The sequence below is a fragment of the Hermetia illucens genome, chromosome 1 (assembly GCF_905115235.1).
Source record: "Hermetia illucens chromosome 1, iHerIll2.2.curated.20191125, whole genome shotgun sequence".
Lineage (NCBI taxonomy): Eukaryota > Metazoa > Arthropoda > Insecta > Diptera > Stratiomyidae > Hermetia > Hermetia illucens.
This window is the reverse complement of record NC_051849.1, coordinates 90360188-90385608: the sequence shown is the minus strand read 5'-3', so window position 1 is coordinate 90385608 and position 25421 is coordinate 90360188. Positions and strand designations below refer to the sequence as shown.

The 25421-nt window shown below is 35.9% G+C and overlaps 1 protein-coding gene across 1 annotated transcript in view; it reads right to left on the bottom strand.

The window, feature by feature from the left end:
- LOC119659183 (rho guanine nucleotide exchange factor 18) overlaps positions 1–25421 on the bottom strand; it is a 120115-nt gene that overhangs the window by 49700 nt on the left and 44994 nt on the right. The window contains exons 4-8 of the mRNA XM_038067146.1: positions 5672–5941; positions 5423–5529; positions 862–1034; positions 642–771; positions 447–586 (exon numbers count right to left, since the gene is read on the bottom strand). Coding sequence (XP_037923074.1) covers positions 447–586; positions 642–771; positions 862–1034; positions 5423–5529; positions 5672–5941 — 820 coding nt within the window. The remainder of the gene's footprint in view (positions 1–446; positions 587–641; positions 772–861; positions 1035–5422; positions 5530–5671; positions 5942–25421) is intronic.

Below are 25421 nucleotides of genomic sequence, written 5' to 3'. Positions count from 1 at the left end.
CGCGACGATAGTGAATTTATATCAACCTCAAGTTATCATCATAATTTCCAAAAAAACGTTGGAAATCATCGAATTACAGGTTCGAGAGCAAAGAGATTCCTATCGATTGATTTTTTTAAACAATATCAAAAACTCGAAGTTATTGAAAGAATCAAATAAGTTAAGTGAAACCTGATTAAGGATCTAAGGATCTACGCATGGGCTTACAAAGAAGATTTCAGCATTATGCAGATCCTTTCACTATTGCTGTAGGAAAGATTTCCGCACGGATGTTTCATACATGTCTACCGGTACTTTATACAATATTTATGTATCTATGTTTCTTGAAAATATTGAATATAATGAATAAAATTACACTCATGTTAGGTGACCTCATTTGTATATATCTACATTTCATCTGGATGTCACCGGTTACATGCTTCGGTAAATGTGCATTTCAAACTTACGCTGTTATGTTATTGTCCTCTTTTTGTCCTGGCTTCCGAATTGGTGCTATTGATGGCGTTGAAATACTCTTCTGCAATGGTATTCGATTGATTACCAAAGGCACCAGGTTCCGTTTCGCAGTTATTCGTTCAAAGTCACGCTACGAGTAATGCATTGTAAACAATAATTTCATCGAATAGTAATGCTTCACTTACAGCTAATTCCGCTTCATTCAAAGAGTGTGTCGATATTCCGCCCGTACTATTTCGACTCGAACGACTGTGAAGGCGTTCAGCCACCCGTATAGATTCTTGTTCTTCGCTATCTAGACTTGACAAGCTGACACTTGAATAAATATATAATATAAGTAATACCGATATCAGGGCCACATTTGGATTATTACGATATTTATCTTTTATTATATATACTAAATACCTTTTATGCGAGCTTTTAGTGCAGTCAGTCAAATCCTCTGCCCCTGTCCACGATTTTCGTCTGTCCGAATTTTGAAGGCTTTGAGGTGGAGACCATAAACTATTATTGGCATTAACAGCTGCAGTCAAATCGGGAAGTGACGGACACGATGAAAAAATTCTTGAAGAGTTTAACTGCAAAATGAAACGATGGAAATTTTTCATTTAAATTTCATTTGTGCTGCGAAGGTGACTGCGGAAAAAATTATGGAAGTTTGACAAATAATGTATAATAAGTTTGGCTCTTAATTTATCAGCGACCTTTTTCAGACTTTACAATTTCAGCGTACTACTGATATTTACAGTTCCAGGAATATTTAAATTTTAATCATACTATTAAATATCATGACAGGTGATGTGTGCAAAAATATCTTATCAATATTTTTTAATACAACGTTCCTTAAGGGGAAACCACATTCGAAGATTTTCAGAATCGAATTTTTTTATTGCATAGATCGTTAATTGAGCTATCCCAGAATACGCTACAAAAATTTCATTTGCAGCAATCCTAATCCAAAACGTAATAAACCGATCATTATGAAATTTGGAGGTATGATTCTTTATAAAACTGCCAAGAGTTTGAACCAACATTTGGAACAATATCATATTTTTAAGGATGCCTTTTTCGATTATTTTTAAAAACTTTTTGATTTTGATTCCTAAAAAATAAGTTAATAACATAGAATTAAAGGCTTTTTAGGTTCAGATAAAAGTTGAAGTCGCTACACGTCCCACAGATGGCTAACTCTTGGTACGACCTTCATCAAAACAATGTAACTTCATTTTTGGCTTAAATTTTTCAAAAAAAATCCAGAAAGCTCTCCGGGAAATGACTAATATAATGTCCAAATTTGATAGAAATATAATTTTAGTTTATCCCACTAAAAAGTCCCGAAAACTTACGTGGAAATAGGCCTTCTAATGGGGTTATACTTGTATACCCCAAAAATATGTTGGGAAACCGGAAGCTGGACGCTTCAGGTATCAAAGGTTTTGTGTATTTCTTTTATGATGCATATGCATATATATGTGAAAATATTCACTTTCAAGTGATATTGACATTCAAAGTCTTGAATTTGAAAAGAAACGGCAGATTTGGCCTATTATAACGTCGTTAGTAATAGAGCGTCTCTTCGCAATATTGAAAAGTGTGGTCTTTTGTGGATTTTCTTCTTAGAAGTTACTCTAGAGAAACTAATTTTACTACTAGCCAATAAAAAAAGTGAAAAAAAATCCAAACAGATATAATCCCTGAACTAGATTTTGACTTTATTTAATATGGGAGAATTATGTGTTAGCAGTAATTATGCAAAGCTAAGGTGGAAGCGCGAACCACTCAGAGGAGCCGAATACGGGAATTGGGTTTGATCAAGAGTGTAAATGTTAATAAAAATTTGAGGGCTCCATAAAAAGCTAATCCAAAAAAACATCGGATATGTATGAATTTATTGAATAAGATATGAAAACCCAACGCCAGGGAGGTTGAGATTAGTCACACTCCTTGAAAGAATGTTTTATTAGAAGCTACTTGGTTTAGCAGCAAATAGGACCATTGGACGCATTCAAGACGGATGAAGGACGGCTAGGAAAGGTTCCTTGCTCAGACTAAAGTAATATATAGTTGTACTCCTTGTCCATCTTGAGAGAGGAACTTTCACTGCATGGTGTTTCTAGCGATCGCTTTCTGATCAACTGGTTCATGTGTAACTTCCCTGTGGGCCGACCAAGTTTTTTCTTGGAAATAGTTTCAGAACAGCGTATCTCGATCACACTTCACAAATGAGTGTTCGGGAAGGCTTGGTCCGTTTCGCATAAGCGCAGAATAATGTCAATTTGACCTCGGTGTTGAGGTAAGTGCATTTCCAGACTTTAGACTAGGCAGCGAAGACGGATCTACCGCCGTTGATGTCTCGAGCGTCGGCAGACATACATTTCCTACGTATACTCCTTCGATGTTCTGACCATAATCCCAGAAGAGAACATTGGTTTTGTTGACGTTTTTTTTTTCAATTCAACTCTATTCGCCACTATTTGCAAATCCAGAGCCATTAGGCCAAGGTCCATGACTCGTATTGGAGGTTTTTGAGGAATGATGTTATGTCCATTGAAGTTCTCCGAGTCCTCCGGACAAGGTAGCATAACAAGAATAAAAATTTCGGTGACAAGATATAGCCCTGGCGAATTCCACTTTGGACCTGAAGTTCCTATGGGATTTTACCTTGGCGCAACTCGTTGCTTTGATAATAATTATTACTTTCTCCAGAATGTCACCCCTGCGTAAAGCACGCCAGATACACTCCCTGTTCAAACTGTCGAAAGCACGTAGAGAGGAAATCCGGGGCGGGTTGAAAATTATGTGACAAAATCGGGCCCGAAGTGAAAATTATATGGCTAAAGGAAAGATAAAAATTATACTTTTTTCATTGAAATTTATATTGCGGGCCGCGGATAAAAATCCGGGCTGGGTGATATCCCCCCCCCCCCCCTTCCTCGCGTCTGGCTTGATAGCAGGTGAAGTGGAAATCAAAACTACGCACATTTTTCGACAAAATTCATAAAGCGGCTGATTTTATGGCTTTCTTCTACGCTACAGTTTTGCTTGAAAGGGTAATGCGACCAAGCTGATGTTGTTCAATACTTATTTGCTCATATTTGGCTAGCAACATGTTTAACTAAAAATACATTTTAGCGGAAAATATAATTCAATCATGTGAATTATCTTTACACGTTTTACCCAGATATAATATTTTCTTCTTACTTTAAATTATCATCGAATGGTACTAGGATTCTGAAATAATTATGGAAACATCCGGAATAAAGCGATAAACCAAAGAAAAAAAATCATTAATCAGTTTTATTTTTCTGGAAATTGCTTTTAAGTGTTTTTTTGCACATTATTGTATATTCGATTGAAAAAATAGCTTTTTCAGACTTGTTACGTTCTCTATCGGAAATAACTATTTATTTATAGGAAACTTCCAGTTTTAAAGAAGATAATTTGCAACATTGTGTGATGCAATTAATGTACTGTTCCACAAATAACCTCACCGTATGCATAACATTATCAAAAATTGTAGGACAAACGGTTTCGCCCAGGGCAGAGGCAACTCTTCAGACGCTGCCTCACCTCTGCCCTGGGAGCAGCGTGACCGTGAGTGGCATCGGATGGAAAACGCTCCATTTATATGTTTAGGAAAACACGCCAAGGGTGCGAATTATATCCAGTAGAAACCGATAGTTTGAGCCTGAGCTGGCTAAAGCTAAATTAATTGTTTAGGATAAGTGAGGGATCCTAAGTCCACAACCACTTGTTGTTGGACCGGACCAAATGGAGAGTAAGTTGCTCTCCATTTGGTCCGGTCCAACAACAAGTGGTTGTGGACTTAGGATCCCTCACTTATCCTAAACAATAACATTATCTTTTAACCGTAAAGAAGAGATTTTGCCATGGAGTGGGTAGGAGAATCATTTTAATGTCATCTCATTTTACGAAATTTCAAAGTTGATTAGGGTTTCTTTGAAAAAACTATCGTTTGCAAAAAATACTTTCACGTATAGATTTAAAGAAAATATATAATAAAAACTTAACGACCAAGACAAAGGATCAGTAAATCAGAACTTTCCACAGACAGAAATGATTAGATGCGGCAGCAACTTGGAAGACAGAAGTATAATTCGAGTGTAAGTTAGACCTATATTACTTTTGACATATTATGATAATATCTAAGATGGTAGAATAAAAAAAGTGGTGTTTCGCATTTTCTCAACAACACAGTTAGGGATTGGAGACGGGCAAAAGTGAAAACTGACAAAAAGGATCCTTTTCACTCTAAATCTTTCTGACAGATTTGCCTGTACTAAAAACAGTGGAGAAGGTCATAGACAACTATATTAGAATTAGCATCTTTATGCGTAATCTGTACATCTATTTCAACACGCTTACGGGGCAGGTGGCTCAATCGAAACTGCCATGTATCGCAACTAAAGAAATAACGCTGTGTGCATTTTTGGTCATCGAAGGTATTTTCGCCGATATATCACATATAGAAATACCAGATGCCCTGATCGACAAGACAGTGGAGACCAGACTTGTTTTCTATACAGCATTAGCTTACATGGAATGGGATTGACTCTTTTCCATCTCCATATACAGATGCAAGCAAGGGTGGTATCAGTGAAACATACAGCTACCTCAAACGAAAGAAGATCGACATTCTTCCTATGCGGTATCCCGAATCACTGATACCAAGGGATAGCATGACAATAGGGATTCAGTTCGACACTTGTGCAAATTAGATTAAGGCACCTTGAAGAATATTGAATACCGAATGCCACGCTAAAGCACCTTGAATTGGGGCACATCTTCAAATTCCTGTCGATTGTAGACTTCATTGACATAATACAGTTGAAAGGTATTCTACACCCATTAAAGGGGCATAATAGCCCTTCTAGAATGCATTGCGAACATTTAGTATCAGGGTGAGAAAGCAGACACAATAGATTTTATTATTTAAAATACTTACCGAATTACTAATAAGACCACAAGGAGCATAACTTTGTTTCTGTACAGTTGAATTTTTCATGTGTACAACACTTTCTCGAATGTTCTGTAGTTGATTGATTGTGTCCTCTGTAAAAATTGTGGAACGTTTATTTATTATTATAATATTTGATAGTTGTTTGAATTATTAGTATGAAACCCCTGTTAAATATAGCGCTAATGACTCAAATCATAGTCAAATTTAAAACTTTTCAAATTTTATAATACATACCCAGAATACTATTGTATTTGGTCCCCGGACTGTGCGGAGTGACACTTATAATGGGGACCATGTTGCCAGATATTGTATTATTAGACGCCGTGTTGGTAGCGTTTAACTGCTGTTGTTGATGAAAATTGTTTTGCTCTGGCCGACTAGAGCAATTGACCAATAGTTGTTTTGGTTGCCTTTGCTTCAGGCTGCAGTGATTTGTCGTTTCGGCGGCATGTTTTATGTTCGAACTAAGGAAGTCGGTTACTAAATCGACATCACTATCATCGTCTGAAAAAAAAAATTGGTTCAGATATGATGGATGTTACTATTACTATTTCACATAACATAAAGGGGTGATATTGGCAATTTTTCAGAAAACAAATAATTATATATTAAATTAAAAATTTGGAGAGTTATTCCAGAAATTTAGCTGATAAATAAACTCTTCTTTTGAATTATCCAGTGTTTTCATAAATTAGCTACGCAATTTAGAGGTACAATTCCGCGATAGTTACGTGTATGTAAGAAACCATTACCGTTTGATCTTCATCCTGGCTCTTCTCGAAGTAGGTTGCAGTGTTTCAGAAAGATATATGACAGGAGTAGCCCACACATTAAGTACAAGATTATGCGTAGCGGAGCTTATCATTAGCTATGTGGCAATGAACTAAGCTGAATACTAATCCATAACCACACTTGCCATTTGGAATTATTTGCTAATTTTGCATGATTGAATGCCACTTATGACATTTTGATTATATTTATAAGAATAATTAACGTATTACTACAAGATTTATTTCAAGAGTTATCAATTATTTTATTAGTTTTCACCACTACTTTTTTCACAGTTTTTCCCCTCACTTTTGAGGTTTTGCGGAAAATAAAGCCTTATTAAAATCCGTTCATTGCCTTTCTGTCAAAAATATTTTTCTCAAATCTCTTGATGAAATCAGTGAAAAGATTTGAACACTGAGCTTAAGAGGGGGGCACCGATCAATATAAAGGTGATATTTTTTTTTTACCAAATGAAAAGTCTCCGTTAGTACTTTTCTTGAGTTCATTCTTGAATTATAGAATTTTGAAACAATATAGACCATGATATGGAATATCTTACTCAAAGATTTGGAAAAAATCATATTATGGTACTAGTTGTATTTGTATTTTTGTTGTAGAAAACAAAACCTTATTAAAATCGATTCACTGCCTGGCTGTCTGTCCGCCCCTCTGTGACACGCACTCTTTTCAGAAACGACTGCACACATTGACACCAAGTTGGTGGGAAGGTGTGAACTGTGAACCTCACACATGCGGTGAATTATATTGCTGTCAAACTTTGTAGTGACCGCGGCTGCGCGACAGGAGCGGAATCTCATTCGGCTCTTTCTTAATTAATTTGCTTAAACAATGCATTTGCATTTGCATTTGCATAAACAATGCAATTGCCTTAATGTTCGCCGCAGATTGCACATTATTGAATGCATTCGGGCAAATTGATCTTGACAAGAGGCGAATGATTTGCCGCATCCGCATGTTGCCGCAACATTGCCTAGCGAGTGGAGAGGCGATGTAGCGGGAAGTGAAGCGGTGCAGGGAAAAAGAACGGGGAGTTGTGCTTGGTCTTTGTGGGAGGACAGAACGAAATAAGGAGTTTTTTTGAAATCGAAGGAGAGGACAAAAAAGTTTTTGGGATCGAAGGGAGGAAAAAGGAGTTTTGGAATCGAAGACAGAGGACAAAGGAGTTTAGGGATCGAAGGCAGAGAAAAGAGAAGTTTTTGGATCGAAGGAAGGAAATAGTAAGTTTTGGGAGCGACAGACAAAGGAAGTGAAGTTTTGCAGAAGAAAGGGAGAGTGCTTTGCTGTGGCTAAGAAACGTGCGGATACAAAATACTGAAAAGAACAAAAAAACTTAAAAAGAAAGGAGAAAATAAGTGAAAAAAAAAAACAGGTTTATACTTAATTTGAAATTACATTGGAGTGGAGGAGGAGAACTGGTGGAAATAATGTTTATGTGAATTTTGCTTTTCCGTTAATGCTCTAAACCGAACTATCTGAAATGTGAATTAGAATAAATCTAAAATTAAAACAAGCACATTCCACCAGAGTGAAAATTACGGCTTTAGGTAGTTCTTATATTGAATTGAGAATGTTCATAGCTATGTTTAGAGAGGGTAACAATTAATATAGATATTGGTGATGGCCTGTGACATGAATCGCGATCAGATTTTTATGCATTCAATGTTTCGCGTAAATTATCACTGGTAACATCAAAGAACACAGAGCATGCGCAACGGCGAACTCTGCTACTTGCATAACTTGCACTTGGTGTTATTAATATATGCATATATATTATAATCGTTTTACTTCCAAGAGAGAAGAGACTTGGTTTTTAATACAGAAGCAAATGAAGATGAAGCAGAAATTGATCATTAATTTCTAATTCTTGTATTTTAGCAATTACTTAAAAATAGAGACTAAGCAACTTTGAACAAAGTAAACCAGCATCAATCCGAGCTCGGAGTGACGACCTGGGTAAGTCATTGTTTTTTTATTTTCTTTTCTATTTTCTTTTTTTTTATGATTTTATTTCTTTAAATTTTACATATTGTTTATTTTTATTTTCATTTTTTTCGATTATAATTAATGTAATGAAGTTTGCTTGAACAACGAACAATGGTGCTTGACTAATCTAATCGTAGTTTGAGGACTTCCTCCCTTTCGTTCCTCCTTACTCCCGCGGAATTTCTATAAGGGACATCCTCAAAGTGAATAACTGGCCTGAGGATGTCGAGGAAGGGTGGGAACCTCAGAGGTCGCGCCTCATAAGAATTGAGACGGTGATCGGTCGTGGATCTTCCCCTTCTTGATCGCGGCACTCGGGTCCGGAGACTTACGGCTCCACGCGCGCGGTCGAGTCGGTTTTTTTTTTCTCTTTTCTATTTTCCAATTTAGTTCGCGTTCTGTTTTTCATTCGATAGGCCGTCGCGAAATCCTAATTAGTGTCGAGTTTAGAATCCGTCCACACATCGGAATAGACACGTTGGTTTTTAGTAATGAAGCGTGAGGGATCAAAGCGCTCAAAGGACCCCCCACATTCCCGAGCCTGGCTAGCACAGAGGCGTGCAAGAACGTGTCGACCGAGCACTTTGATAGAGCTTCAATCTTTGTGGGCGGACCTTCACGGTCAATTTAGCCAATTTGTTTAGATTTTTGGGATAGCTCTGCCCTCTAGGTCGTTATCGGCCACTCAGGATGATCGACCTGATCTCCTATTTCCACTAATAACATTACAACTTAAGGGGGTCCCTATACACATAAAAAAAGGATGCAATTTTTTTTTCAACGAATATAGCCATGTGGGGTGTCAACTGAAAGGCCTCGATTAGTGCTTTTCGAAGCAGATATTAGTTTTGATATTGATTGCAAAGGCGAGGAATGCGGCTGTACGAAATTAGTTAATCACTTTAAGGACTCATTTTCACAAACTACTCAAACAAAAACGTCGCGTCAAACTACTACTCAATAAGAGATAGAACCTCACCACCAGATCGAATTGAATACCGGGTATATTCAAAGTATATACATTACTAGCTATATGTAAATGTAGCCAAATATTCTTCCACAAAAACAACCAACAAAACCTTTCATACCTGAAGCGTCAAGAGAGAGACGAGAACAACTTTTAAGAAAATTCATTATGTCTTGTTTAAAAATATGTAGTAAATAGTAAAAAAAAATATTACACGAAATACGTATGAAATGAAACAAATTGGGAAACCGGTAGCTGGACGCTTCAGATATCAAAGGTTTTGTGCATTACTTTTATAAAGAGATTTCCACTTTCAAGTGATATTGATATTCAAAGCCTTGAATTTGCAAAGAAGTGACAATTTTGACCTATTATAACTTTGTTAATAAAAGTGAAATTTCCACCAAACTTGGTAGGATTATGCTCTATGTTATAATTTACATTACTGCACGCGATACTAGGATGAACTTAAGGGGGGTTTGTAGCCAATTACTAAAAATTATAATGGTAAATTATTATCAACTTTATTTGAACAGACATCGACATGGAGGGTATTTCGTAACCTAGGCTATACAGGCAGCCTCTCGATTTTTTTTCAGATTTTTCGGTTGGGTAGTTTCTGAGAATGGGTCCGTTAAAGAGATCATCACTTTCAACCCCCTGCACTCCGCACCTTTCCGACAAATGTCAAAACTATGAAAACTTCGAAGGGTAATAATCGAAGCCTTTCATTTGATACCCCACATGATTATATTTGATGTAATTATAGGGGATCTATGGGGACTCCCCCCTTAAATTCGACGTACAATTATGTAACTCACTGTATGCGTGAGCGATCACAGTTTCCAACTTTCCACCAAATTTAATGTCAATGGCTACAACCGCCTCCGAGAAAAATGCGCGTGACAGACAGATAGTAAACCGATTTTGATAAGGTTTTGTTTTTTTTAATTAGGTTTTGTTTTGCACATAAACAACATTTTTTTCATTGTAGATGTTTGTGAACCTAAAATACTAAATAATAAATTTACATAAATATTTAAAAATTGCATGACTCTAAATTTTTTAACAGCTCCAACTTAATGTGTAATGATGGTAAAATTAGGTTTCTACTTAAGTAAATTCATTCGCATTTTACTGAAGTAATTTCAATTCGGGCAAGCCAACCTTCAATCGAACAAACGTAATCAAAAGATCCAGAAAAGTAAAAAAATTATTAGAATTTAGTTTACACACTCTGATAATTTTTATAAAAAAAAATCACTTTAGTTTACAAAAATACCAGAAAACTATATGAAATCCAAATTGACAATGCCCATAAAAATAGTAAAAAATTAACAGTGAGAGTGACGTGATAGAATTTCTCCAATCATTGCGTTTCATTAGTAAGAGTATAAAAAAAATGAAACTTGTGGTCAATAAAGTTAAAACAGTTTAAAGTTGCCTCCTACACGCGAGATTGCATCACGAAAGAGATAAAATATTAGCATCCCATTGAAATGAGTAGTCGGATATACTCAATGCATGTATATATGTACATATAAAGACTACGTGTTATGTAAAAATGGAACCAGTGTGCACCCAATTTTTTTACCTAAGAAATCCACGAAATTCTTCATATTCATAGCACTGAGCCTTCATTTTCGACTTATTATCATAGTTTTATTATCGTTGCAATTTTTTCTTTAGGTTCATTCTTCTTTTCTTCTTTTTCTTCAGCATTTGTCGTGAATTTTAATTTAGAAAGATAACATTGCACTTTTAAAATCGTTAAAAACCAACCAGACTATGATATTATTCAATACATTTAAGATGCTTAGAAAATATGCTCTACATATGAATCGATTAACAGAAAATGTGGCACAAAGAAAAATTCTGCCTTAAACAACCGTAGGGCATTCGTGTATAACGACACTTTTCTAATTTGATTGAGCGAACCTTTGCGAAATTGATTCCTACTTTTTCTCATCTCTAATTGATGATCGATTTGTATATTATACAGGGTGCCTCGTTTATTGTGGTACAAATTTTAATGGTGGATAGCACCATTTATTTGAGGGTAATTGGTCCAGGATTAGGCACCCTATCTTTTGCCGTTACAGAGTTATAGCGTTTTTTGTGAATAGTGTCAAAAAGCTTCACCTTTCTAAAAAAATCGCAATTTTCCTGTCATTTGATCCCAGATTTGATACTATTATCGGAAACTAATAAAATTTTTTATAAATGCATATATTTTCAATTACAAAGGTCATTATCACTTCGAAGATATAACTGTTTAAATTACGAAGAAATTACAAAATTGTAATTATTGTAATTACCTAAAACTTAAAAACCTGCAAAGTTGACATTTGAAATGACATGTAAAAATAATGGGTTGATTATGGAAAATTTGGGAATATTACGCTTTAAAGGGGAGAAAACGTGATAAGGAGGAAATTTACTTAAATACGGTAGTTTTAAATTCCAGCAATGGAAAATTAATGCGTGAAAACGCGAGAGCTACCATAGTTAAGTGATTGCTCTATATCACATTTTCTCCCATTTAATGCGTGATAGTATCATTATGTGTCCGGATGGCGGAGTAGTTACAGCATAAGGCTATTGTACGGAAGGTCGCGGTTCAAATCTCACTGGTGGCAGTGGCATTTGTATCGTGATTTGACGTCGGATACCAGTCGACTCAGCTGTGAATGAGTACCTGAGTCAAATCAGAGTAATAATATCGGCCGAACGCAATGTTGACCACATTGCCTCCGACAGTGTTACTGTAGTGTACCGTTACGGTCTTGAATGAAGTGCTCTAACACACTTCAAGGCCCTGATCCAATATGGATTGTTGCCCCAACGATTATTATTATTTTCCGAGTTATCACAATCTCGGCAGATGCCGAATTTCATCTAATACTAGCACTAAGTGCCAAGCATTTAGGCTCGGACGATCCTACCTACTAAAAACCAAAGGGGCGCTGGTGGTGGTGGTCATTGGTAGGTTAATGGGAGAATCCGTCGAGATTAGTATTATTATAATTAACAGAAAAATCATGTATCTAATCTATAAGACAGGTAAAAATGTAATTGACAATAGTATAATTCCTCCGTTTATAATTTTGTTATGCCTAAGATATGAGTAATACAGTATGTATTTGATAAACATTAAAAGTTTATGCAGTTTTTAGCTACCCAATGGAGGAATTATGTATATTGTCCATTGCCAGGTAAGAGAATAATTTTTCAAAACCGCGGTAGACGACGGCAAGGAGTTACCTTGAGTCATCAAGACAATTATAAGACAAATTCAGAGTGCGCACAACAAAAAACTTTTCAAAAATATTTACCCTGAACTGTGTCATACTAAAAAATCCAATATAAACAATAAATCATTTCATGCGATAAAAAGTTATCAGCCCTTGTTATTGTCCCAGGTATACTTTAATCCACTCAATTAGGCACAACAAAAGAATTGTCTATATATTAGTCAGTAGTTTTCTATTAATGAATGGCCCCAAATTACATTGACAGAAATGCCTCCAGCTTAATTATAATAAAAGCTTTTGTGCTGTGACAAATAGAATTGATTGCACATTTCTTATCGATTTTATGGACATATTCAATGAGTGAATGCCTTTGATGTGAATCATTTAATCACTCAATGGTTTATGAGAGTAAAATGCTGATAAAGTTTGTAGCTTTATGGTAAATTTAGGCTGCACACTTTTATAAATAACATGCATTTAGAAATAGTTATTACTTAACTTTTCTACGGCGCTTGCATCTTCCTATGTGTGAATTAGTTTTTTTTCTCATTTCATCATGAAGAGGTCTGTACTTTTTTCAAAAATATATATTTGCCTTGAGGCTCGCGGATGATAAAACAAAGAATGACATTCAAAAATAATTTTTTTAGAGTTTTTAAGGAAGTTTGTTCATAAGATAGCTTACAATTATTGTTCTGCTACGTTGCGATTTTCAATAATGTACCGATAAGGAGTGTCAACTAAACATATAATATAGCACCGGGTTTTTCGTGGCATAAAAAAACAAAAGAATTGCTAAAGAAGGTGACATGAAGCTCTAAAATGTATTCATTGCTAAATCGATTCCAATGCATCTCACTAAGATGTTGGGGCATTCCGAAAGTCAGAATCAGGTTCAGTCTGGATTCAAGGACTTTCTTACAAATTAATACAGCATTAAATCCCTAACCAAATGATTAGCCTTGCTCCAAGCTTCTTTGTAGACCAGTACTTCTTGCCGATATCCAAAGGGTTACCTCAATGGAAACGGTTCAGATTCATGGAATATTTTTATGATCTGATACAGTTTATCAAGAATACACGTGTTTTTTTGTGAGCTTCCACTTTATTGAGGCAGCAAATGCAACTAATGCAAATGTATAACTAAGGACTAAGGAACTGAAGGAGCTGGGGCATAACAATCAACCAAGCCAAAATTTAATTGTACACTTTTCGAAGAAAATAGAGACACTTGGAGTGTAGAGAAGCAGAACGCTTAACACTAAAACCCGAAAGTCTGCTCGACTTTTTCAGTCACGTAGTATTACTATCTTAACAGCGTTAAACCACATTGATTTTGGTAGCCACTGACCAGAAGCTCGGCGCTCCAGATACTAAAGGTTTTGCGTATTTCGTATATAAAAATTTTTGAGTAGACATTTGCACCATTGACACTTAATTCTTAATATATATAGATCTATTATGCGAGACTATTCGCGTTTGCGTTGTGAACATTGGTAGTTGAAAATTACGGGGATATTTGTCGAAAAAACAAGGACATACTGTTAATAATTCCAGCCGAAAACGTGGTACTATGGCATGACACGATACGAAGCCAACAAATATTTTATTTCAATATAAATTGAAGAGAATTATTTTTATAATAATTAAACATAGTTATATTAATATGTTTCGGTTTTTCGTCCTGGTTTGCAGTATCATGTATAAACACATAACTGATTATCGTGTTGTGTCACAAAGGATATGCTTCATATGTGTACTTGGACACATTGATTAAACCATGGCCACTGTGCGTTGAGCCTGTGTAATTAGTTTGCCGACGAAATGATCAGAACAGACATGATATCCCACATGCTATCATGGCTATGTAAAAATTATCATTATGAACTGCCTCTCCCTTACGATTATTGATTGATTGATGCTTAAACAGTTTAAAAATTTTGTAGGTTCCAGTAAAAATGTGACTCACAATGACTTCGGACAGGAAAATCGACAACTCTAAATATAAACTTAAAATTATTTTTATGAATTCTGCAGTTACTGAAAGTTGGAAATAACCTCTGCCTTAAAGAAGTCATAATCTATAAAGCTGACGATATTGAAATAAAGTTTCATGTACACATACTACAGTATCAAAGAGAACAGATAACTAGAACTCTTTATTCTATTGATCTGCATGTATGGTAATTTCCAGTTGCTAGCAATTTGACCCGAAAATTGAATAAATAATAAATTTAGCGATTATAACCCCTTCCATTTACGAGGGTTCAATTCGATGGTTTATTAAAGGGGTTTTCCTATGCGATATTTCAACCTTGTTTTGGATTTTTTTCTGCTATCAATAAATGTAATTTTCCAATCTTTTGATGTTATTGTTGGGCCTTGAATTGTGATATAAAACGAATTTGATAATCGTTTGTAGTTGTTTGTAAGGGTTAAAGTGGGGTTCTTTAAAAACAAGTCGAAATACCGAAAGTTCGCCCTTCGGATATAAAGGTTTTGTGTTCATCTTATGTTGGAAACTTCTACGCACATGCATACATATTACAGACATAGATATTATTCTCACCTTAAACAAACAAATTGCCTATTACCGAATACTGTACATGTATGGATATATAAATTGATCGTACTTATATTTTCGGTTTACTTTTTTCACCAAATATAGTCATGTGGGGTATCAAATGAAAGGCCTCGGTTAGTACTTTTCGAAGCCGGTCTTAGTTTTGAGATTTGTTAGAAAGGCGGGGAGTGGGAGGTCTGGAAACTGATGTTTTCTTTAACGGAATCATTCTCTGAAACTACCCAACCGAAAAATCTGAAAAAAATCATGAAGCTGCCTCTATATGGTGCCCAGGCCTCAAAATACTCTCCATATCGATATCTGTTCAAATTAAGTTAAGTTAATGGTAAATTGCAATATTTTTGGGAAAATTGAAAAAAAAAACCCTTAGGTTTATCCCAGAGCTATAGAACTTGGTAGTAGTATAAAATATAATATGAAGCATGTTATCACCAAGTGTGATCAAAATCATACTATTAGTGACAAAATTACAGTAGCTCAAAGTTGTCTTTACCGTGTAAATTTACAACCCGAAGTACTAATTCTGACATGCTAAATGCATATGCACAACGGGCTACGTACAAATGGGATAGTTCTACACTCAGATATACTTACAGAAGAAGCAAACAAAACCTTTCATATCTGAAGCGCCCAGCTTCCGGTTTCCCGACTTGTTACTTGTGGAATGGACACGAGGGGGGTTTCCGGATAAATTTCTAAAATGTAGAAATATACTGTTATTTACTTTATTTGTGCAGATATCGGAAAAGAATGTATTTTGAGGTCTAGATTTCGTAGAGATGCGCCATTGTGTTTGTTTTCAGATTTTTCCGTTGAATAGGTTCTGAGATCGAGACCTGTTACACTTTTTGATGGTCATATTTTGAGCCTCCGCTCCTCTATAATTCAGCCGATATTAAATATGGGGCCAGTTTCGAAAAGTACTAATTGAGCCCTTTCATTTGATATTCCACACGACCACATTTTATGAAAAAAAATTTGCACCCTCCACTCCTCCTTAAACTTGGCACAAAATGGCACCACTTGCTGTATGTAAAGGGAACAACAGATCACACACTATTACCAATTTTCGTGATAAACACAAAGCCTTGTATTTACACAAAACTTTAAAATTGTGGTCCCGAGAGAAACACGTTTAAAACTTCCATTTTGTATGCATATCACTATGCCACGTACTCTTCCTTTTACTGTAACTCCATAAATATTCGGAATTTCGGTCTAAAATTTTGCAATATATTCCCAACATATTCTTCTTCCAAAATATATATAGTATAAAAGAAAAAATCGAGTTCTGGAAACCGTCACATAGGAAAACCCCCTTAGATCAAAAGAAAATTTGGGCTATTTTCATCATAACTCTCTTCAATGCTTATATAATTGTCATATCCCGGCCACATTTACCTCTGAATCTTGACCTTTTTCGTTGAAGCTAATTTTTTCGTGTCACACACATCTCTTTACTACCAAATGATAGAATCTCGAATTTTCCTGCTTTACAGAAATCCTCGAGTAAGGTTCACAAAAGTGATTCCCAGTCTCGTCAATGGTTTAAATTAGTTCAATTTTTTTTCGTGGTTTAAAATCTAATTACGTCATGTTGTTCTTTTGCTGTGCAACTCTTAATCGGAATTGGTATTTTTAATTGCTCACTGCAAACGATTTCCTCTCCTATTTCCCTAAGTGATGATAATCTTAATTCACGCAGCCATATATCTCATCTAAGGAAACACTTGGTATCCATAGGAAGAAATTTTTTTTCAACGTAAACTTTCAAATGTAATAAAAACAAATACTTAGATGAAAGTAGGTGGGTCTGTTTCTGACATAAATAACAAAATTTACTTGTAAAGTAAAGCATCCTAACAATGACTCACTATTTTTAGCGTTAGATTCTTACAAATGCTTGCCCGATGCACACATCTTCAAGACAAAACGACACAAAACAATGAGTTCCAATCAGATGATTTCTTTTTGTGTGCGGAAGAGGAAACTGAAGCATCATGGTTTATTTCACGTCGTAGCAACGAAGGTGTATGGAGCTCTTCATATAGTTCCCATGCCAATAGGCATGGAATCTTTCTAGCTAGTAGACTATGAACAAAAAAGTGAGATATTTTCTGGGTTAATGTTTGACGTGAGTCTTAAACAATGGAACTTTCATGATAGTGGCGGAATTCAATTTTCTCGGCGCGCCTGTGCTCTGTGTATGAAAAAAGGAATTAGAAAAGCTCAGAGAGAAATGTGTGGGTTCATTAATTGTAAAAAATAAATGATCTATTCATTGTAGTTGAAAAGGAGGAAGGAAATCGAAGAAATGTCTAAAAAAATTTAAGGATGATTTACGAAATAATAGTTCGAATATTTGAGTCGGAAAACGGGATGGATCTTACTAACTGAAGACAGACCCACGGTCCTAACAGGACAGGACAGGAACAGGAAGCAAAAACATAATTAGTGTACTGTAGCACGATAAACAAGCATGAACAGAGAAATACTTTAATGACTGGGTCCAATATTTGAGAGAATTATTTTATGTGAGGCAAGTGCCTAACTACTCCTCTGAGTAGTGTCAGTACAACCATTTTCGAAGATTCAGACTAGTCCACAAAGAAACACTTTGGATGATGAATTCGAGGGACATGCCGGTATCCAAAGAAAAATAAATGCGGAATGGAGTAACCGTCACGGTTTAGCTATTAGAATTTTGAAAACATTCAATAGAGAAATTTTCGATCTTCATGACTATTGCTTTCTAGAATGCAGTGCAATTAGAAGAAAATTAATTTTCTTTCTTAATTTTAGTTTGAGTTTTACTATACTTACTCTTTGTTGTAAAACACTCAGATTTCTGCATTTGTGGAAATTTACTAAATCGTTTATCAAAAGTACAAACTTCAACATATTTCCAACCTCAGGCTGGAATCATGTGATTAGCACTGACTTGCCTAACTCACGTGATTTCTATTATAAGAAGAAAAGAGTTAAGTACCCATCTCTAACTGAAGCCGCTAACATTTACCTTCCAACATTTTTGGCTTTCTTTTTCCATCTAATTTTGGTTAGCCTAACACGCAACCAGAAATGAGGTATGATGAATTATGTAGCAAGTTCCCGGCTTTCTTACAGTACAATTAAAATCTGCTTTTTTAATAACATGGCTCTCAGTTATGTGACCTGGTAACTGTCCTCTAATTCTGTAAATGGAAACGCAAAACTGTTTACGACAGATGATAGCCAAGGTCATTTTTGGTAATGCATGTCTTGAGGTGAATAGTTGTCTTTCGCGGCCCGTTAGCCATTATGTTCACACACGAGTGTCAAGGTTGTTCAACGTAGAGGTGACCATTTTTACTCGATGAGAATTGAGTTACGCCTAACGTGGAAAGTGAAGAATCTAAACCGTTTTAAATGTTTTTCCAATATTCGAAATTGTTTCTCACATTTGCGAAATTTAAAAAAAAAAACGCTTTGGGCGATTATTCCCAAACATAGAGTAACAATAAAGGAAAGTGGTGGAAGTGGGTATGTATGTTCTACTAGCCGGGTTCAGTGAGGAACGGATAACACTGTTAAAAATTCTAGACATAATCGGCTTCAAATCGTACCAATACGCCGTACAAAAAGATAAAGAGAGGATCTTAATGGTCGAAAAAGCTAAGACGAAGGAAGCAAGTCCGTCCAAACAAGTAGCACAGCAAGAAGAGGAGCAGGAGTATATCGACTCGGAAGTACTATTTTACGATCCAGGGATAACAAATTGATCAATTGTAAATATAAACAAAGGGAAAACCTTAAACGCACTTTTAAATTTTTGTGTAAAACAAAACCTTATTAAAAGCGATTCACTGTCTGTCTCTCTGTCACACGCACTTTTCTCCAAAATGGCTAAACCTATCCAAACGAAATTTGGTGGACATATGGGAACTATGAAATCCTACGCATACAGTGAGTGACATAAATTTACGTGCAGTTTACATGTAAATACCTATACGCGGGGATGTAAAATTTTTTTTCATCGAATATAGTCATGTAGGGTATCAAATGAATTAGTACGAATCTAATATTGGTTTTGACGTGAATCGCAAAGTATGCGAGTAAGAAGTCAAAATGTATACACTTAAAGTGAGACAGGACTCATTTTCGGAAACAACCCAACCTAAACATCCGAAAAAAAATCGCGCTTAGATGAAGTCTAGGCCTTATGATGCCATTTGAGTTTTAAATTTGACGTATCAAATGGCATCATAATCTTGGGACAGTGGATTCCATTGCATGGCATAGCCCGCAATTCACTTGTCTCCCTTCCGTAAGGTATGTCTTAACCATTGCCATTCCGTCTTCCTATCACAGTGCACCGACCAAATTTTCGTGTGAGATAATGTCAGGCCGTATTCCGATGATATGACGCAGAGGGGTATTGACGAAAGCTTGGAGCTTGTGAATAACAGGGGAGTTTACTTTCCATATGCTACTTTCAAATATCAACCCAGGAAGAACGCTAGCACAGAACAGTCTCAACTTGAGATAACTGCATTTCCAGATTTTAGACAGAGCAGCGAAAGCGGATCTAGCACTGTTACATATATAAATATACAAATTGATCGACGCCCTCGGTGGTCTGGGAGAGTGCGATCACCCGTCAGCCTGAGAAACTTGGTTTCGTTGTTCAATCCAACCTTACTTGCCTCTCTTTCCCGGCGAGAAACACATAGATGTCATCAACAAACAAATATTTCTTATATATACATATATATTTATTTTATTTATTGCCATTAAGGTTGTCTTCACAAAAAAAGTTCAAAAAGTTCATTATTCTCTTCCTAACTCTGGACGAGTTCTTAGCGATAATTGTTGAATTTTTTGTGAGCTATTGGAATGTGTTCGGGAAAATTACAGAAAATTATTAAATTAGAAATTCATAAAAGAAACTTTTATTTGTCTCTGAAAACCTTCTGATCAACACAATATCTATTAATTTATTAACGATATTTATGATCTCAATTTTGAGTTTTTAAAGCTACGTAAACGACTGTGGACAGCAAAACATCACATTTGATCTCCACATAAATCGTAACAAATCGTCAGCTCCGTAAACTCTGAACAGTATTTGGAAGATCGGAATCTAGTAGTAGAAATGATTTGCTCTTTATTTGGAAATGTCGTCCACTGCATCTACATATATTGCAATCATCAAGCTTTGATTTCATCATTTGTCGTTTCAGCCTATTATCAATAACGATTGGAGTTGATATTTTGTCTGCAGAACTTCTTAATTTTTATTGACTGCGAATCAATGTCAACAATTTGTTTCTAGCTGTTTAAAAACTAATTGTTGACATATAAAAAGTAATTCTCCAAACTTCGTTACCAAATGAGAAAAAAACGTTGTTTATATTTAAAACAATGGAGTACCTTTTCTTTTCCCAATAAGCTTATTTGCCCCAGGTTTCTATGTAAAAAATATAATTAGTGTCAAGTTATCTATGAAAAAAATTAATTAGTGCAAACTATTCTTAGCAAATCTCAGTTTCAAGAATTTCGCGAAGATAACGTTAAATTATTTTCTGTTCTGCAAATTAAATAGAATGGAATAGAGTTGAGTATAAAATAACAAAACCATTTTTATATTACACAATTATGTTTTTCTGCATGCATATATCTAGATAAATATGAATATCAAAAGACATTGAATACGTTATGACGTAGCGACTGCTGTGTACTATTCCATTCACTTATTATGTAATCTAGACGCTGGAAGAGTTTTATACAACAACATAAGTTTGTGGGGAATATTCAAGTATATTGACTATTTTCGCAAAAGCGCAGCAAGTGGGGTAGTAACTAATCGTAAAATGAGTAGTGACCAAAAACAAATAATCTTAGGCTTATGAGAATTGTATCAGCATTTTTGTAAGTTATCAGATAATTAAAAGTGTTATCTTCCTATACAGTTTATTTCAACGGTATGAAAATGTGAAGTGTTCTTATTGAGACTAGTGCAACTAGATTTAGTTATGTCCTTCTTTGATACTTCCGATTACCCTAAGAACATGTCAGTGAACTTATTATCATATTTTCAAGTTAGATATTTAGATTGTATTGAATATCCGGAGCGGTATACCGTCCCGTGATGCGATTAAATGGTAACACAAAACAGGTTTCAAACATCATGAACCCCAATTACTCAAAGAACCAACAAATTCTAGTAAAAGGCTCACCAGTGTACAGACTGATTATGACTCACGTTCGACACTGTCATGACAAGGAAAATTAGTTGTGAAAGATGTAAATGTACTTGCACAGTATCTTCATTAATATTCCAGATTTAGCCATAGCCAAGTTGACACACCCGAAGTCATCTTGATGTGAAATCGCCTTAAAGGCCAAACATGCTTTTTAATGTTATCTTATGCGAGACGTGAAAATCTCTAAATTAAGATCACAAATGCAGTCAACCAATTTAAAAATTGGATAGTTTCTGCAATACAATTTGAAGTCAAATATCTCGAAAGTCAGATGATAGGAAAAATCATTATTTTTATTGTGTTTTCTATCATTGTTGTTATTTTGTTGATTTTGTGTTACACAGAACGGTTGTGAAAAAACAAAAAAAAATTAAGTATCAAAGTCAAACGAAAGCTTGAACACTTCAAGTTACCATTTCATATCAGTAACACGTAATTTGATTGCTGTTCAAAGGGAAGTACCATTTTCATATTGCGTTTAGAAGTTCTGCACTTCCTAATGTCTGCAGTAACGGTTAATTCGTTGCAAATATTGCGCATTAAACAGCAGGGGGTCCGGAAGAGTCTGAACAACAACCGCTAGTGAAGATCGTTTGGTAAAGAGAATGTGTTTGCGGAATCAACTCCAAACGACGGAGTATATTAGAAGAGTGTTGGTGGAATAAGATGGAGCAGAATGGAGCACACGGAAGGTAGGAGGGTAGCTTATGTGCTCAAAAAACCGTGCCAAAAAACAAGTTTCGAACCAAAAAAATTGAAAAAGCATATGCAATAGGCAAAAAGGTCTGGAAATTGGACGGCACTCAACTTCAGAAGGATAATATTCTACGATGAATTCATCCGGCATTTCTAAGCTAAACTATATGGAAAACAGACCTAATATCTACCCTAGCGGGAACCTTTGGTACATTATAAAGTTGGTACTGAAGTAGAAACCCAAATATCTTGCTGAATTAGGCAAAGGGATCGAAGACGTACAGTATAATAAAATTGCAACACCTCTTTTGCAGTATTTCTGCAATTCGATGTCTGATAGGACTCAAAAACTATGGAAAGGTTAGATTATGAATCACCGTTTGCTACATAATAAGAAGTAATTGCATAAAAAATATTCTTCAGCCTTTGTCCCGTTCACAAGCGGAGTCGGCTCGTCGTGATTGGTTTCACCATTTGGTTCTATCAAATGTCTGATATGGATGCAATCTCGAGCTTTTCACTCCCCATTCAACGTATCAAGCCACCTTTGTTTCGGCCGGCAAGTGAATCCTCGTTAAAGCGAATTACGTAACCATACCATCGAAGACGCCTCTCCCGCAATTTTTCCATGATCGGTGCAACCGCATATCGATCGCGGATATCCTCATTTCGGCTGTGATCAAAACGTGTTACGCCACTAGTTCAAAGCAGTCTCCATTACCGCAAGACGCTGTTCGTTGCCTTTTATGGCAGGCCGACACTCAGGATCATGGAGAACGATAGGATGGACGACATTGCGGTAAATTTTAGATGTGAGACGTCGATTACCAAGAACACCAGTTGTGGAACGCTGCTTCATCCAGGTTAGGTTAATGCGTGAAGCAATTTCATAACGCAGTTCTCCATTGGCTGATAGCATTGACCCGAGATATTCAAATCGCTTGGACAGGGCAGGTCACTGTCGCTAACAGTGATTGATCCTGTGTCATAAGGATCGGTCGTCAAAAACTCAAGTTTTATTCAGATTCAATCTGAGACGAGTCGCATGAGGCGATTGTTCCATTTTTGGACAGGTTGCTCGATATCATTTTTGCTATTAGACGTTAGGAAAACATCATCTGCATAAAGCAGTGTGTAAGGCGCTGGACGTTGGGTGTACCGTGTGACAGTTCACATAAAAACAAAGGAGAAGTGAGAGGGTGCTTTCTTTAGAACAAAACTTGTTACATTTCTTGAGGATTATGCTTTGAGTCCTCACTCCCTTAAGTTTCACCCGATATCAAATATGGGACCAGTTTCGAAAAGTAATTTCATTTGATACCTCACATGGTCGCATTATGTCGACAAAAATCTTATGGTACCTAATATGCCATATACCGAAACCGCAAAAAATACAAGATCAACTATAGCAGCTGGTAGCATCCTCCGTCAAGATCCCAATAACGAGGAACGCTTATCGAATTAGTCATTCGCCGATTCAACTTAGCTTCACTTATTTCCGAAATTCTACATGCGGAAGAATTGGTCTAGATTATGAAATAAGAACCCATCTATATTTCAGAGATGTATTTTCGTAACCATCATGGTATAAATTTCACCAGACATAAATCTAGCTGGAACCACCATAAAAGGATTGTCACATTACTAGATAAAAGTATTCCTTTTATATTAATATTATTTTATGTTAGAGCACATCATTCAAGACCGTAACGGTACACTACAGTACAGTGTAAGAGGCAATGTAGCCAGCATTGCGTTCGCTCGAGATCATTACAATGATTCGACTCAGGTACTCATTCACAGCTGAGTCGACTGGTATCCAACATCCAGTCACGATAACAAATCTCTCTATTTTTATTATAATTTGATTTTCAAGATCGATGGGCTAACCCTCAAACAACTGGATCATCGCACCGTCAACCTTGAACTGCTACTACCTGAACCACCCACACGACCTTGTTAAGGCTTGAATATTTCGTGATATCTGATGGAATCACGCAGATCAAGAGCTGCAAAATTTGTGACCATTTTGTTGTGGAGTTGAAGCCTGATACCCCAAAATTGCCAATTCGTATATGCAGGAATTATAAATTGATTAAAGTCAAAGAGCGTGCAGATCTCTTCCTCATGATATCCCGAACTCATTAAAATTTTAGCAAATCCACCGAAGGAAGTTCAACAGAAATTTTCACATATATGTAAACAAACGCAATGCCGAATATAAGTCATTATATTCTTGTTTGGTGGACCAAACATCGCCATCCATACGTTTGTAAGTTCGTTAGTGTTTTCTGAGCAGGCAAGCAAATTAACATTGATTTGTTCAAAAAAACCTGCACAAGCTAAGCTAAACCCGCTAGATACTTGAATTTGCAAAGGCTTGTTGAAGTTTAATAAACATGTTTATTCTCCATTATAATAAGGGATGGTTAGTAAAATTAGGTGACATAAAAGCCTGAATTTCATCATGGTAAGAGGTTTCCGGGTAAAACACAAGGTCCATGAATTAAGGAACCTACTGATTGTAGGCTAGAGGCGGTGACGGAAACATCAATTTGTTTGAAGAAAGCCATCAGAGCATTAAAGCGCAGATTGTGTCATTAGGACCATAAATCATCTTAAGTGATTGACATTTTTTTGTATATAATTTTAATTGCCCAAAGTGCTTTGAACTCTCCATTACCTTTGTGAACGGCGCAGCACCCTGTTACCGTGCCTAAAGTATAAAAATATTATTGGGCTCTTGCAGCAGCGCGATGTCACCTTCGTCAGGTAATTCCCCCGACCTGAACCCGATTGAAAACATCTGGGGGCACCTGACATCCAAAAATTTACAATTCTGCGAAATGTTTAAAAAAGTAACATTTCTCAACATATGAAAGTATTGATCCAAACAATCATAGACACATGCCTTAAAAGCATGCTAGGTAGTATATAAGGGCAGCCATTGAATCAAATAGCGGCGCCACCAAATGCAGATATTTACGAATAAACTTTTATGTTTACGGGCCAAATACAGAATGCAGCAACAACTGTTTAAATTTGTTATTCCCCTCTTAAAAAAGATAAGATAAAAAATTCGCATTTCTCCTAGTTCGATGTAGAGTGAAGGTACCTCTACAACACAATACCCCCGGTCTTAACGTAAATAATAAATTTGCATTATTATCTGCCCGTAATTTCGTGAAGGCTATTGACATTCTCGACAAATCTGCATCTTTCAGGATATACAGTTTTACTTCAGTATTGAAGATAAATTATAGGACTTATTTTTGGTATCATCAGAAGTTTCTCAGTTCTATCCTTAGACTTTCATTGTACAATATATTCAAAGCTACTATTATTATTGTTCAATTTGCCGATGACATCTTTATATTTGCTTGTAGTCCCAAACCAATCAAAGTAGTGAACGCCATTGAAAAACACCTCGTGGATCTAACCAACCACTATGAAAGTTGGGATA